The following is a 13810-nucleotide window of genomic DNA, read 5'->3' as shown; positions in this document are numbered from 1 at the left end:
ATTGCATCCAGATGGTTCTGGAGTATCTCCAGTGAGGGAGACTCCACCACCTCTCTGGGTAGCCTGTTCTGGTGTGTGGTCACTGCAGAGGAAAGAAGTTCTTTCTCATAGAATATCGTAGAATATGCTGAGTTGGAAGGGGCCCATCAGGATTATATTCAGGTGGAATTTCCTGTGCATCCATTTCTGCCTGTTGCCTCTTGTCCTATTGCTTGGCACCCTTGAGCAGAATCTGGTCCATCCTCTGACACCTCCCTGCAGATACTGACAGACACTGATGAGGTCCCCTCTCAGACATCTCTTCTTGAGACTGAACAGGCCCAGCTCCCTCAACCTGTCCTCATAAGAGATGCTCGAGTCCCTTAATCATTTCTGTAGCCTCTGTGGGATCTGTTCCAGGAGCTCCATGTCCCTCTTGTCCTAAGGAGCCCAGAACTGGACACAGCACTCCAGATGTGGCCTCGCCAGGGCTCGGCAGAGGGGCAGGATCACCTCTGTGACCTGCTGGCAATACTCTTCTTAATGCATCCCAAGAAGGGCTGGGGCTGTGTGCAGGACCCACCCCATGCCCACACCTATGACCAGTGTCTGTCCGTGACAATAACCTGCCCTGTGCCTGCGCTGACGGCCCAGCCTGGCCCAGCTGCCTCACCCGGCAGTGCCAGTGCCAAGTCACGGGGTACTGGTGGCTGCCTGTGCCTGGCACACACGGTGGCACATCCTGCCCTGAGCCTGTCAGTGCTGTGGCACCAGGGCAGCTGCTGTCCCAGGGCCTGGGGCTGCCAGCAGTGCGCCATGGAGGGGAGCAGCTCTCGGTGCCGGGGGCTGCAGACACTGCCCGCAGCGGCTCATGGCTCATGGGGCAGCAGTGGCCCTTGTTCCAGTGGGTGGGCTGAGCTGTGCTCTGCCCTGGGCAGCTGGATGGGAAGCAGGCGGTGCCGAGGAGTCTGAGCACACCCTGACACAGCTGCTGAGTCACCACCACAACCACCCACGCACCAACCCCACCTGCCTGCTTCCAGCCCAACAGGTCCAGACACCAGCCAGAGCCCTCCTGTGCAGCAGCACTTTAATGGGCCAGGTCAGCCTGAGCCCACAGGGTCCCTGCCCAGCCCAGCACCATGGTGGTTCTTCCGAGTCCATCTCACCAGCTGGTGCAGTGTGTGTAGGGCTGCTGGGGTGGCCCAGAGGCCTTTTTCGTGGGACTGGGATCAGACAGCTGCTCTCCTGGCAAACCAGGCCCAAGGCTGGAGCTGGGTCAGTGCCTGGCAGCTCCCAGCTCCATCCTTGCAACGTGGAATGGGCTGTAGGTTTCTCCATCCAGAAAACTCTGCTGTCTCCAAAGGATTCTGAAAACAGCCCAGGGCCATTCTCCATGGGGCCAGTGTGCTGGTAGGGAGGAGAGCTGGAGAGCTGTTCTCTGCAAGCAGTGACCACCCACAGAGCAGGGCTGTGCTGGTGAGGCAGCCCCGCATGGAGCTGTGCCCCGGGGTGTGACAGCAGTCCTAGTTCTGCACGTGCTGCATCCCAGCAGCTCCAGGCAGCAGGAGCACCTGCATCCCTGTGCCATGGCATTCCTATTGACATGTCTCAATGGGTCCTTGGCCACAGCAAGGAGGGAGGATCTTCCCCAGCATCCTGTGGTCCTGCAGCTTCCACACAGTATTGTGATGGACAGATCCAGCCCTTCATGCCAGCCTTACCTGGGCCTCAGGCACGTCTCTCTCGCTGCTCATAAACGGAGTGAAGCTTCTGCATGAGAAATATCTTATCTTCCCCCTCCTGCAACAACAGAGCCGTGGGACAGCTGAGTGGCAGTGCTGCCAGGGCCAGAGCCTGAACTGGCAGTCCTGGGGCTGGACCAGGCCTGGAGCAGCCGGGACGGGCAGGGACAGGGTGCAGTGCTCACACACCTTGGCGATCTGCTCCCTGAGCAGGCAGATGACCCTCTGCTGGCCTCTCACCACTTGGATGTAGAAGTAGATCACAGCTCTGCAACAACAGGAGGGGATGGTGGCAACTGGGTAGGAAGCTGAGGAACACTGTGCTCCTGGCACCAGGATCGGGCACAGGGCTCTGGATTGTCACTCTGGCTCCCAGCCCTGCTTAGGGCCATGACAGTGGGACCCTCAAAGCAAGGCCCAGGATTCAGCCTTGGTCCATACTCACAAGAGGGCCCCAGATGTGAAGAACAGGAGGAAGGTGTTCTCCACCAGGTGCTGGTGGACCCAGGCGAACCAAGTGATGTTGGGGTTGGACTTCTGCAGCACTAGCACCCAGCTCTTCCCTGATTTGTAGATGGTTTCTAGCCCCCGGAAGGGTCCACACGTTTCTGATGGCTGCACCCTGAGCAGACAGACCGACGGGGTGGTCAGAGCAATGGGCAGCCCAGCAGCAGTTGCCCCCAGCCCAGGGGGGCATGTGCAGATATCCAGCTGTCTCAGCAGATATGCTGTCTCAGATATCCAGCCCTCCTGGGACCCAGCCTCACTGTCCCCAGCATCCCCAGGGATCTTCATCCTTGTGTCCTGCACCAGGAACACCCGTGAACAGCTGGAGGAAGTGGGCACAAGTCAGTGGCTGGGTAGCACCTCCCTGCCTGGGACAGCACTGCACAGCCTGGGGCTGGGGATGTTGGGGTTGAGGGGCATGGTGTCTCCAAGCCCCTCTGTCTCCAGGCTGCCAGGGGTCCTGTGTCCCAAGCCATGGCCTGGTGGGTACTCACGACCAGATGGTGTAGGAGAGGAAGATGGTTGCACCCAGGAAGAAGGGGAAGCACAGCAGGGTGATGAAAATGGTGCTCATATGCGACGCTTGCCAGGGCTTGCTGGGGGACTGGCAGTTCTGCATCAGGCTGGTCTGTGAACAGGGAGCAGTGTCCTGTGGGCTGCCGGCTCCTGAAGTGTGGCCCCCACCCTGCTGTCCTCTCCCTCCTACCCGCTGGAAGCCAAGTGAGCTTGGACACCCTCTCCCCAGCAACCTCTGCTCAGTCCCACCAGGACGGGGCTGCTCTGTGCAGCACCGCTGCTGCAGCAGAGGCTGGCAGTGGCAGGGCACAGTGTCACCGCTGTGTCACCAGTGGGGAACTGCAGGGGGCAGAGGGAATCACACCTTTTTGATATAGAACAGCAGCAGCAGCTTCAGCATCTGCACGGCCGGCAGGAGTGGAGCGAAGAGAATGCCCAGCCTGGGAATGGGGGGAAGACGAGCTCGCCTGGGTCTGAGCCCCGAGGGAGCCAGTGGTGGGCACAGCTGTGGCACCCACGGGGCTCTTGGGGAACACAGGGTATTTGCCAGCAGAGGAAGGAGCCACATCGGGCAGAGACATCTCACCAGGTCAGGGTCTGCCCGTAGATCAGCTCCAGCACATTTCGGGCAATGTCAAACTCGGGCCTCTGCCTCAGCCTCTTCTCCAGGATCAGCCTGGAGAGGAGCAGAGCTCTGTTTCCACACTGCCCAGGGGGACCCCTGCACCCACCTTCCCACTCCGATGTGGCAGAGCCTGGGCACACCAGAGAGCTGGGGCCATGCAGGGATGCAACACCGGGGGGGACACATCCTGGGGCATGTTACCTCCACACCAGCTCCCCAAAGAGCGTGTCCAGCAAGGTGAATATGAAATCCATCACCACAAAGCGATAAAGGTCCTGCCCCACACATGTCTCCCAGCACTAGGGATACAAGCAAGGGTGGCATACAATCACAGAATGCTTTGCGTTAGAGGAACCCTAAAGCTCATCTCATTCCACCCTCCTGCCATGGGCAGAGACACCTTCCACTAGACCAAGTTGCTCCGAGACCTGTCCAACCTGGCTTTAAACACTTCCAGGGATGGGGCAGCCATAGCTACTCTGGGCAAACCTGTGTACAGTGCCTCACCACTGTCACGTGGAAGAATTTCTTCCTAATATCTAATAAGGAAGAAACCACCAGTTCCTTCCATGGCCCCACGCTGAGCCTGGCCCCTCACAGCCCCAGGGCAGCAGTGCTGACCTCCTCTGTTGAGCAGACAACACTCCGGCTGAGCCACTGGAAACACAGCAGGCTGAGGACCACCATCTTCAGAATGAGGTTCCTGGAGAGGAGCAGGGCCAGGAGCCCCTGAGCCCAGGGGAAGGAGGGGCCAAGCCCCACAGACAGGGTGCCTGGCCCCAAAGCGTCCCCCATGCCACAGGTGGGGGTGCAGGACTCTCCCTCCACCATAGCCCCAGCCAGCCCACCTGCAGATGGCCACGTAGACCTGTGTCACAGGGGAGTCCTGCTTCTCCCACATCGCCAGCAAGTTGTACAGGTGGGGCATCAGCGCATTGAGGAGGGATACCATGAGGGGCAGGACCAGCAGGATGGCTTCCTGCTGCCACCTGCCACTGCCCCGTGCTCGCTGCTCCTGCTGAACCTGGTGAGCAGGTACTGTGGTGAGCACACGGACTTGGGCAGCCGGGCATCCTTAGGGAGGGCAGCAAACATCCAGGCCAGGAGAAGAGCTGCAACGGGGCTGCCCCTGCCTCCCTCCCCGCTACCCCTGCCACATCCCTCCAACCCCAGGGCGAGGGTTGGCACTCACCACATGCATGTGCTTAGACAAGTGGTGCACAGCCAGTGTGCAGCCCAGCACCGAGCCCAGTGCCAGGGTCCAGGCCAGCAGCACCACGATGCAGTGCCTCAGGCGCTGGCAGAGGCTCCGGGAGTGGGAGCGGGAGCGCTGCTCTGCCAGCAGCTCCTGGAAGAGAGCAGTGCCAGAGCTGCCAAACTGCTCCGTGTCCAGAGCAAGGGTCAGTCCCACTGCACTGTGGCAGGACCTAGAGGGATGATGGACAAAGTGCTGATGCAAGGATGGGATTGGGGGTGTTTGTATCACCCAGCTCCTCACCTTCAGCTGGGTGCAGAAGTTCTCACACTGCAGCTTCACTGAGCGCCTCTGGATCACCTTGAAGTCCCAGGCACAGAAGACTTTGACAGCCAGGTCCCCCATGGAGCTTCCCACGCTCTCCCGAAAAGAGCAGGACACGCTGCAGTGAGGGAGAGGGCATCAGGGATCAGGGCTGGGTGAAGGGGGAAGGCTGGCAGTGCCATAGGTGCTGCTGACCCACCAGTACACCAGCAGGATGCAGGTGACGAGGAAGGAGACCCCAACGCTGAACAGGTAGGCCAGCGGCATGTTGTATGGGAACGGGGGGGCTGCGGGGGGGCACGCACTGCCCTTGGAGCCAGGGGTGCAGGGGTCATTGAGGGTGACGTTGCTGTAGTAGCCATAGTACAGCAGTGAGTGTGTGAAGTAGCCCTGTGGGAAAGCACAGGATGTGGCCCACGGTGACCTCAGCGGTGCCTGCAGCTCCCCACCCAGCCTGGCACCTCTGTGCCAGCCCTGGGGACAGAGTCCTAGGCTGGGGCAGCACCAGGCACCCCCTTTGCACCCAGAGCACTGGCAGTCCTGGGGCTCAGCTGTGCAAGGGCAGCGACTGGGGCATCACTGTGGTGGGGATGTGGGGTTGCACCCCAGGCCTGGAGCAGCCCCTATCCCGGGGGCCAGGCCCAGGCCCTGATGCATGGGCTGTGCTTACCGCTCCTGTGAGGAGCTCCAGGCCGGTGAAGGGTGGGGGGCTGGCCGAGGTAGGGGGGTAAACAGCCTGCAGGGCCACCACGAAGGCCAGGAGGATGAGAAATGAGAAGAAGTTGAACATAAGGAGAGTCTTGAGGAAGAGGAAGTAGGAGAGGACGCTGGAGCCAAAGCGGCCACTGATTTGCTTCAAGGTGTAGTGCCAGGGCTGTGCGGTGCGGAGCAGGGAGAGGAGCCTGTACCAGAGACCTCGGCAGCCCTGGGGAGAGAGAACCTGGGGAGAGCACCGGAGCCAGAGCCTGCACTGGAGCCCCTAAGTTGCTGTGCAGACCATGCCCTGACTTACGAGGCCGACGTAGACAATGGACCATCCACAGGGCGAGGAGGGGGCCCAGTGCTGGGCACGCTGCCTCAGGAGGTCCCTCTGCCTGTTCACCTGTCGCCTGCCCAGCAGAGAGGTGTCAGAGGGTACCACAGGTCCTGGGATGGCTGGGATGACCTTGCCTGGTCAGGGCTGGTGCAAGGGGACCTACCGGAGGGTGCGTTTCTCTGCCAGGCTGATGGGCAAAGTGAGCAGCATCTGGCTGCGCTGGTAGGGCGAGAGGCTCAGCAGCTCCTTCACCAGCAGGCTCCACTTGTCTGGGGCACAGGGGGCTCAGTGGGACACGGCCAGCCACGTCACGGCATGCCCTTCCCAAACTCAGAAAGGGACAGTGCCTGGCACTGCCTGCTCCCACTCCAGGGGACCCTCACCTTCCAGCGTGGCCCCGGCGGGGTCAGTGTCCAGGTCGTACTGCCGCAGGCTGGGCCGCGCCGCACGGCACAGCTGCTGCAGGGGCGGGCGGCTGCTCCGGCGCCGCAGCCGGGCCGTACGGTTGCAGTACTGGGAGATGATGGCCCCGAGGCTGCGTCCTGCAGGCCAGAGCAGGGCAGGGTTTGGGTGGCCGTGGGAGAGCAGGGTAGGCGGGAGAGCTCTCTGAGAGGCTCTGGGGCCTGGAGAAGGGCGGGAGGGCAGGTGGCACCTACCGATGGTGCGGCTGGGCATGCTGGCCAGGATCTGCAGGGAGGCGGAGGAGTAGCCAGGGCACTGCTCACCCTGCCCTGGCTCTGGCCAGGCCGCAGCACAGGTGTCTGGGGGAGCCAGGCAGGCCAGGGACTCTAGGAGGGGGAAGGCAGGATGCAGAGCACCCAAGGCTCATCCCTGTGTCCCCACTGCTCTGCTCCAGCACAGAGGCCAGGTGTGTGTCCTGGCGTGTGCTTCCCCCAGAGTACCCCCTACTCCAGGGACACTCTTTATGTCCCCAAGAGCTGGTCTGCCCTGCTCTGCCCTGCACCAGCCAAGGCATCAGCAGCCATGACGTGTACCCCAGCCGGTCCAAGCAGGGTCAGGGTGGGTGGATGGCCCTGGGCACACACATTGCCCTCGGCTTGCCCCGGCTGCAGTGCTTTTACCTCTGTCCCTCTCCTTCATCTCCAGCTCCAGACCTGCCTCGATCAAGCTGCTCTGCTCCAGGATAAGTTGGTGGAAGGAGGTGTGCAGGGCTCTCTCGTTGTCCGGGCTCGGCTCCTGGCTGCAGGGACACAGGGACCTCATGCCACTGGGGTGCAAGAGCCGGGGCACAGCGGCGCAGGGGGAGGGTCACACTCACCCATCACTCTCGGTGCCCTCGGGGACGTGGAGGGTGATAGAGGGCGGCTGGGACATCCTGCGGGGCCGAGCAGGTCCCTCCGACACGGGCCCTGCCGCGGCGAGCGGACGGGCGTCAGCGGTCCCGGCCCCCGGTTCCCCCGCGCGCTGCCGGCCCGCTGGACGAGGGTGGAACCGCAGCCACTGCGTGCGGGATCCGGGGCAGGCGGGAGCGCGCGGTCTGCGGGCCTAAACCCGGGACTAACCCGGCAGCGGCAGGAAGGAAGAACGGGCGGATAGGGCGGTGCCGCCGCCGAGCGGGTCCCGCGCGGGAGGAGCCCGCCCGCCGTCCCGGGACCCTCAGGGGCAGGGACGGAGCCTCCAGGCACCAGCCCCAGCGCACGGGTCGGGAGGGGTCCGAACCGGCCCCAAGAGGGCACATGGGAGCACAGACTCCTCCATGCCCCGCCGCCGTGTCCCCCCGCCCGCTCCCGCCGGTGCCCAGCGTCGTCTCCTTCCTCCCCTCCTCCACCAACCCTCGGGCTCCGCAGCCCCCTCTGCCCCCGGAGCGGGCTAACGCTGCTCGGGGCAGACGGCGGCTCCGGAGCCCCGCGGCAGCTCCCTCCCGCCCCGATACCGGGAACCGACGGGACGCCCCTCGGGGCTCCCGCCGCCTCCGCCGGGGCCGTGGGCCGGTGTGGGTGCGGATCCGCGGGGAGGGCGAGGAGCACCGAGCCCTGCCCGCCCCGCCGTTCCTGCCGTCTCCCGGTACCGGGCGGGGTCGGCGGGAGCTCCCCAAAGCCCCTGTTTCCCCTCGGTCGCGCTCACCGGGACCCGCCGCCGGCCGGGCCGCGGGGGCGGTGCTGCCCGTCCCCGTAACACCGGGGCGGAGGCAGGGACGGAGCGGGGCACCGGGGTACAGCGCGGGACGAGCGCGGCCCTCTGTGTCCGGGCGGGGGAGCCCCGGTCCCGCCGGCCCGAGCCCGCCCCGCCCCAGCGCCACGGGACCGCCCGGCCCGGCCCTCCCGGGGCGGTGCCGCGCAGGAGCTGCGGTGGAACGCGATGGAGGGCGGCGGCAGCGGCGCCTACGGGGCGGCGAAGGCTGGCGGCGCCTTCGACCTGGTCCGTTTCGTACAGCAGCCGCAGGTGCTGGCGCGGATCGTCAGTGCGGTGAGTCGGGACGGGACGGGGCGGGAGAGCCCCGTCGGGACGGGCCGCGGACGGGACGGGCCCTCCCCTGGAGCCCGTCCGGGCCCGCCTCCCCTCCGCCCTGGCCGGTGTCCCCGGCCCGTCGGGCACGGGCAGCCCCCGAAGGGCCTCCCCGTCTCGGTGCCGCCCACTGGACACCGGCTCCGCCTCACAGATCTTCGCCCTGATCGTGTTCGCCTGCCTGGTCGGGGATGGCTACATCAGCGTGCCCGAGGACCCCCGTCTCTTCTGCGTCTTCAACCACAATGAGGACGCCTGTCGCTACGGCATCGGCATCGGCGTCCTCGCCTTCCTCGCCTGCATCTTCTTCTTCATGGTGGACGTCTACTTCCCCCAGATCAGCAACGCCACCGACCGCAAGTACTTGGTCCTGGCCGACCTCGGCTTCTCAGGTACCGTGGGCGCGGGGCAGGGCTGTGCCTCCCGCCGCTGGCACAATGGCCGCCTTGTCCCGTGACGTGGCTGCCGGTGCCTGGCAAAGGGAGTCGCTCCCGCCTGGCACGCTGCCCGTCGGCCACGAGCTGCTGCTGCTGCTGGGCGTCCTGAGGAGTGACTGCCCCCGGCCGGGTGCCTGCGCCAGCCCGCACGGTGGAGCAGGGTCTTCATGCTACTTGCCCCCACAGGTCTCTGGACCTTCCTGTGGTTCATCGGGTTCTGCTTCTTGACCAACCAGTGGTCCTGGACATGGGCTGAGCACGTGTACATCGTGGCAGACTCTGCCCGTGCTGCCATCACCTTCAGTTTCTTCTCCATCTTCTCCTGGGTGAGTGAACCACCCTGCCCTGCCTGGGGGGAGCGTGGAGGGGCCCCCTATACTGCACAGTGCAGGACAGCCCTAACGCTGCCACCCCCTCCTCTCTGCAGGGCCTCCTGCTGACCTTCGCTTACAAGAGGTACAAAATGGGGGTGGAGGACTTTGCTCAAAGCTATGTCGACCCCACCCCAGAGGTTTCGACTCCCTACTCCAGCTACCCCAACATCAGCCATGACAGCTACCAGCAGCCGCCCTTCACCCACACGGCAGAGGCCCCAGAGGGGTACCAGCCCCCCCCGGTGTACTGAGCCCTGGCTGGTGCCTGCGGGTGGCTGTACCAGTGCAATTCCTTCTGTGGGGTGGGAGGGAGGGGCCTGCGACTTGGAGGGGTGGGAGGGTGACGGCTGCTTTGTGTGAAGGTGACGGGGCCTTGGCATGGGGCACAGGAGGGGCCTGGTCCTGATGCTGGAGCCAAGCTCCCTGATGAGGGGTCGAGAGCCCCGTGTGTGGTGGGCGCACGGTGGTGATTTGCAGCTGCTGGGTGAGCCCTGCGGCTGCGGGAGGGTGGGTGTGCGGGCAGCCCTGGCACAGCTGAGCCTCTGCCCTCGCTGTGGTGCCTTGGTGGAGTGTGTGGTTCACACCCCCCTGACCCTGCCCCGGCTCTGCCCCTGTGACTGCTGCCCTGGCCTGTCCTGGCCCCAGTGCCTTTCAGCCCTGCTGGCTGCATCCTCCCAAGTGCCGTCTCTTGCTGCTGTAACACAGCCGGGCCCGGCTCCCGCCTGTGCCAGCTTTCTGTGCCTTCCCCGCTCGGCTGCTGCTGGGTGAGCTGTTGCCAAAGCCTCCCTTGTCTTCCTCTGATGCCGTGCTGTGCCTTCTCCCAGCCTGCACTAGAGCTGCCAGTGCTCCTGTGGTTTGGGATCCATGGGAGCGTTGAGCGCTGGGATCCCTCAAGAGGGCCAGGGCTTCTCCAGCTGAGGAAGGTCCTGGAGCGCTTTCTGTCCCTTGCTTGCCTCCCCCATGAGTGCTGTCCCTGCCAGCACGAGGCTGTGCTGCCGTGCCCTGCCCACGGCTCCCACCTGCACTCCGGCTGCCCTGGGTGCCACAGGGCCGCTGTCTCAGGTTGTCTTCGCTGCTGTGCTATGGTGAAGCTGTTCCTGGTGGCCTGGTGCGGGCTGTTGCTGCTGGGGCTGGTGTTCAAGTAGTTGTCACTGTAAGGTTTGAATAAACTTTTTCACCGAGCCACCATGTGCCTTTTGTCTCTGGAGAAGGAGAAGGGGCTACTGCCCTCTCCCCCTGAGGGCTGGGGGTGCCAGGCGAGGCAGTGGCGGCACAGCCCCTGCCAACTGCTGTGCTGCAAACAGCACACTCACGCTGGTGGCTATTTTTAGGCCACCCTCCTCCTGCTCCTCGATCCGAGCAGAGCTCCAGTGCCAGCCCTGCAAGCGGCCCTCCTGCCCTGTGACCACTCCTGTGACCAGCCCAGGCTGCCTCACTGGCCACAGCCAGGAAGCTTCTGCAGAGCACTCTGGTAGAAAACGCACACAGAGGTTCATTAAGTTATTTATTAACCTAAAACAGCAGCAGCAGTGACTTCCCTAGCTCCAAGATAAAAGCCCAGGCCTGGCACTCGAGTACTTGTGAGTACAGTTGTGCCCACTGGTAACATGGGAGGAACAGGGGGAGTTCATGTGGCTCTTGGAGCCTTCCAGGGCACAGGCAAACAGTGACCCTGCACTCACACGTGGAGATCTGGCCTGGCCAGAATCAAGAGCTATTGCTTGAAGCCTGTGGATCTCTTCCAGGGAAAAGCACTTTTGCAAGGAGTAAGGACAAAGCCAACAACCTTCCAGAAGCTGAACCAAGCAAAGGGGGAAGAGGATCCTTCAGTCAGCTTAGAGCAGAGGAACAGTCAGCCTTGAGAATTTTGGAAGGCTCAGGAGGGAGCAAGAGACACAACTAAAGAACCAGCCCTTCAGATCAGAGCCCCTTTGCCAAGTAGCTGGACCTTCAAAGGAACAGTTGCCGAAATCTGGGTAGATGAAACCCTGAGCCTCTAAACCCCTCACAGGTAATGCAGCACCAAAATGGCAGCACCAATCTTGAACCTGAGAAAAACTGCTCCAAATTTCGAGTAGGCTCTTCCTGGGACCAGTTCTTCCAAAGGACTCTGTCACAGCCTGCTAGACCACCGCCAGCCCTTTGAAGTTCAGTGGCTCAGAAGAGCCTGCTGCCAGGCTGAGTTGGGCCTTCCTTTCCCCTCTTCTGTTTCAACAAGAATTGACAAAACAGTAATAAAAGTGAGAGTGTCAGCAAATGGAAAGGCCAAGGCCCTGCCCAGGGCTGGGCTGTCGCATGTGTCAGTTTAAAAGTTGTGCCACAGCTCTGTGACAAGGGACAAATTACCTCAGACTGTTAAAAAAGGAAGTGGGTTCAAAATACTGTACAGTCTCAATGACTGTACATTGTCTTGAGAAACCTGGAATTTAGCAAGAGTGCACAAGAGAGAAGAGCTGCATTCACAGGCACCAGAACCAGCAGCAGTGCCAGCCTGAGCACACACAGAGCAGCAGGAGAGCCGGCCAGAGCCATGGTGAGCAACCAGAGCCCTGCAGCCGAGCCCGCCATGGACTGAGCCAGGGCCTGTGTGTGGCAACATGGCTAACTACACCCATCTCTCTCTGTGTTCTGAGACTGGAACTCACTCTCATCAGGCTCTCGCTTCAGCTCTCCCCAGCATCAGGCCTGGTGAATCCTCCTTGGCTGTGGTGCTCGGTGTGGGGGGGCAGTGGAGGTTGGGCAGGGAGGGCTGAGGCACTGAACAGTTCACTAAAAGCACGGGGAAGCAGATCCTGAGCCCATAAGCCCTGGCACTGAGCTCTCTTCCCCTCCATTTTCCCAGCAGTCAAGCGAAGATCTTCCGAATTGCAGCTGCCTCTTGCTGCCTCAACCCCAGGGGCACGTTCTCCTTGTTCTCCAGCCCAGGCTGCTGGGGCCGCTTGCGGAAGTAGCAGGCTCGGCACACAGAGTGGTACTTGTCAGCTCCTCCAATCACTTCAACCTGGCAGGAAAATTCGGAGGGTGACTCTGCAGAGTCCAGCTTCCCTGAGGGGATCCCTCTGGACCAGCAGGACTGGAAAGGTGAAGCAGTTTCTGTTCCAAGGGAACTCACCTCCCGCTCTGCTCCCAGCCTCTTGGTGTAGGAGGCCTCCCGGAAGCACTCCATGCACACGGCATTCAGCTTCACCACGCTCTCCGCCAGCGGCACGAGGTTCAGGATGCTCCCGAAGGCCTGTGCGAAATAGTGTAGGAGGTGCTGCTGGGCGGGTTCTGTGAGGGTCCCAAAGCAGCTGCTGTACCAAAATGAGTGTTATACCTTTCTCTGGAAAGTCCCATCCAGAGCAGCAACGATGACGGTTTTCCCGGCGTTGGCCATTGTCTCGCAGAACTCCACAATATCTGGGAACTGGAGGGGGCACAGGCACAGCATCAGGAAGGAGCAGGGGCAGCTCTTGGCTCTGGATCCTGCAGCGCATACCCAGACAGCAGCACCGGGAACAAGGAAAATCAGAGCCACGTGCCCTGTCTTTAGAATGGACTCCAGTCCCATGCCATCGGGGACTACAGGGAGGGAGGGTTTGACTACAAACACAGTCCAGCTGGATCAAACTGCCCCAGGGCATTTCTTTCCATCTCTTCCTACAGAGGACTCAGGCCTTAGTCTGCACAGGGCGTCCTGGGGAGCCTGTGTTCCCCAGAGCGCCCTGAACCCCCTCCAGCTGTGCACTTACGAACTGGCCCTCGTCGATGCCGATGACGGCGGCGCCCAGCGCCTCCTGGTACACATCCTGGAGGAGCCCGGCGGGCACAGCTTCCATGGTGCTCCTGCGGGCAGGGAGGGGGTGAACCGGGCAGGCCAGGCATCCCCGCGGAGGGGGGGTGGTCCTCCTGCCCCAGGAACTGACTTGTCGTGTGTGGAGACCCCGGAGGAGCTGTAGCGCGTGTCCTTGGCGTACTTCACCAGCAGGCACCGGTACTGGGCAAGCTGGAACCGCCGCACCCGCCGCATGAGCTCCGTGCTACGAGACACTGTGTCAGCGGGCACCGGCACCGACCCTCCCCTCGCCCCCCGCCCCGGGCCTCGCCCCGCGCCCCCCGCCCCGGGCCTACCTCTTCCCGGAGAACATCGGCCCGAAGATCACCTGGGGGCAGAACGGCGGGTCATTGGACAGCCCCGGCCCCGCCCGGTGCGGCCCCCGGCCTCGCAGCCTCCCCAGCCCGGTGCCCTGGGATGGTACCTGTCCGTGCCCCCCAGCGCGATGCCCGGGCGGTGCCGTACCTGTATCTGCCCGCGGGGCCGGCTGGGCGAGCCGGGGTGGACGCCGGGCACCGTCAGGCAGTTCATGGCGGACTGACGGCCAGAGCCCGCGCGCGCCGCTCCGCCGCGCCAGCGCCGGCCAATCGGAGGAAGCCCTGCGCTGACGCGCCGCCGTGCCAGCCAATCGCGAGAGGATCCGTGCCGGCGCTCCGTGATGCTGACCGATGGGACCACGGGCGCCAAAATTCTTATTTTCCCCTGAGCGTCGGCACCGCCTTCCCGGGCCAGGACGGCCAATGGGAGGGGCCGGACACGCCCCCGGCCCTGGCCCCGCCCCCGCGCTCTGGC

At 63.3% G+C, this 13810-nt stretch overlaps 3 protein-coding genes across 8 annotated transcripts; 1 reads left to right on the top strand and 2 right to left on the bottom strand.

The window, feature by feature from the left end:
- Nucleotides 1-898: 898 nt before the first annotated feature.
- Nucleotides 899-13587, bottom strand: TK1 (thymidine kinase 1). 2 transcript variants are annotated; one of them, XR_004360291.1, is made up of 8 exons: nucleotides 13484-13568; nucleotides 13315-13346; nucleotides 13110-13223; nucleotides 12936-13029; nucleotides 12521-12610; nucleotides 12317-12436; nucleotides 10988-12205; nucleotides 899-909 (listed from the first exon to the last, which is right to left on the bottom strand). XR_004360291.1 is itself a non-coding variant. In XM_032706620.1 (7 exons), the coding sequence occupies exons 1-7, from the start codon at nucleotides 13547-13549 to the stop codon at nucleotides 12050-12052; spliced, it is 672 nt and encodes a 223-aa protein (XP_032562511.1). In that variant the 5' UTR covers nucleotides 13550-13587; the 3' UTR covers nucleotides 10692-12049. The 2 variants fall into 2 exon arrangements, 1 of the variants encoding a protein (XP_032562511.1); XM_032706620.1 differs by lacking the exon at nucleotides 899-909 and having other exon boundaries at nucleotides 10692-12205; nucleotides 13484-13587.
- On the bottom strand, nucleotides 1053-7626 carry TMC6 (transmembrane channel like 6). Of its 5 annotated transcripts, none has more exons than XM_032706610.1 (20): nucleotides 7207-7297; nucleotides 7010-7128; nucleotides 6584-6715; nucleotides 6311-6469; nucleotides 6091-6196; nucleotides 5904-6000; nucleotides 5562-5816; nucleotides 5091-5281; nucleotides 4871-5009; nucleotides 4565-4720; nucleotides 4221-4396; nucleotides 3994-4075; nucleotides 3574-3671; nucleotides 3334-3423; nucleotides 3112-3187; nucleotides 2726-2859; nucleotides 2170-2346; nucleotides 1914-1992; nucleotides 1704-1782; nucleotides 1053-1561 (listed from the first exon to the last, which is right to left on the bottom strand). In XM_032706610.1, the coding sequence occupies exons 1-19, from the start codon at nucleotides 7260-7262 to the stop codon at nucleotides 1711-1713; spliced, it is 2394 nt and encodes a 797-aa protein (XP_032562501.1). In that variant the 5' UTR covers nucleotides 7263-7297; the 3' UTR covers nucleotides 1053-1561; nucleotides 1704-1710. The 5 variants fall into 5 exon arrangements, with proteins under 5 accessions (XP_032562501.1, XP_032562502.1, XP_032562503.1 ...); XM_032706611.1 differs by having other exon boundaries at nucleotides 1053-1486; XM_032706612.1 differs by having other exon boundaries at nucleotides 1053-1389.
- SYNGR2 (synaptogyrin 2) lies at nucleotides 8213-9506 on the top strand. Its single transcript, XM_032706619.1, has 4 exons — nucleotides 8213-8354; nucleotides 8548-8785; nucleotides 9017-9156; nucleotides 9258-9506. Exons 1-4 carry the CDS (start codon nucleotides 8247-8249, stop codon nucleotides 9453-9455), a joined length of 684 nt encoding a protein of 227 aa, XP_032562510.1. The 5' UTR covers nucleotides 8213-8246; the 3' UTR covers nucleotides 9456-9506.
- Nucleotides 13588-13810: the final 223 nt, after the last annotated feature.

Source organism: Chiroxiphia lanceolata, chromosome 19, assembly GCF_009829145.1.
Source record: "Chiroxiphia lanceolata isolate bChiLan1 chromosome 19, bChiLan1.pri, whole genome shotgun sequence".
Classification (NCBI taxonomy): Eukaryota; Metazoa; Chordata; class Aves; order Passeriformes; family Pipridae; genus Chiroxiphia; species Chiroxiphia lanceolata.
Note: the sequence above shows the minus strand (reverse complement) of the source record. Positions and strands in the feature narration are given on the sequence as shown.

Excerpts from the sequence above, each read along its gene's own strand:
- SYNGR2 (XM_032706619.1), top strand. The coding sequence starts at position 8,247 with ATGGAGGGCGGCGGCAGCGGCGCCTACGGGGCGGCGAAGGCTGGCGGC. Across the intron at positions 8,355-8,547 it reads TGGCGCGGATCGTCAGTGCG|ATCTTCGCCCTGATCGTGTT; the intron begins GTGAGTCGGGAC and ends TCCGCCTCACAG. Across the intron at positions 8,786-9,016 it reads GGCCGACCTCGGCTTCTCAG|GTCTCTGGACCTTCCTGTGG; the intron begins GTACCGTGGGCG and ends TTGCCCCCACAG.
- TK1 (XM_032706620.1), bottom strand. The coding sequence starts at position 13,549 with ATGAACTGCCTGACGGTGCCCGGCGTCCACCCCGGCTCGCCCAGCCGG. Across the intron at positions 13,224-13,314 it reads CCGATGTTCTCCGGGAAGAG|CACGGAGCTCATGCGGCGGG; the intron begins GTAGGCCCGGGG and ends AGTGTCTCGTAG. Across the intron at positions 12,206-12,316 it reads GGCTGGGAGCAGAGCGGGAG|GTTGAAGTGATTGGAGGAGC; the intron begins GTGAGTTCCCTT and ends TTTTCCTGCCAG.
- TMC6 (XM_032706609.1), bottom strand. The coding sequence starts at position 7,262 with ATGTCCCAGCCGCCCTCTATCACCCTCCACGTCCCCGAGGGCACCGAG. Across the intron at positions 7,129-7,206 it reads GAGGGCACCGAGAGTGATGG|CCAGGAGCCGAGCCCGGACA; the intron begins GTGAGTGTGACC and ends GTGTCCCTGCAG. Across the intron at positions 2,347-2,725 it reads CTCTCCTACACCATCTGGTC|GGTGCAGCCATCAGAAACGT; the intron begins GTGAGTACCCAC and ends CTGTCTGCTCAG.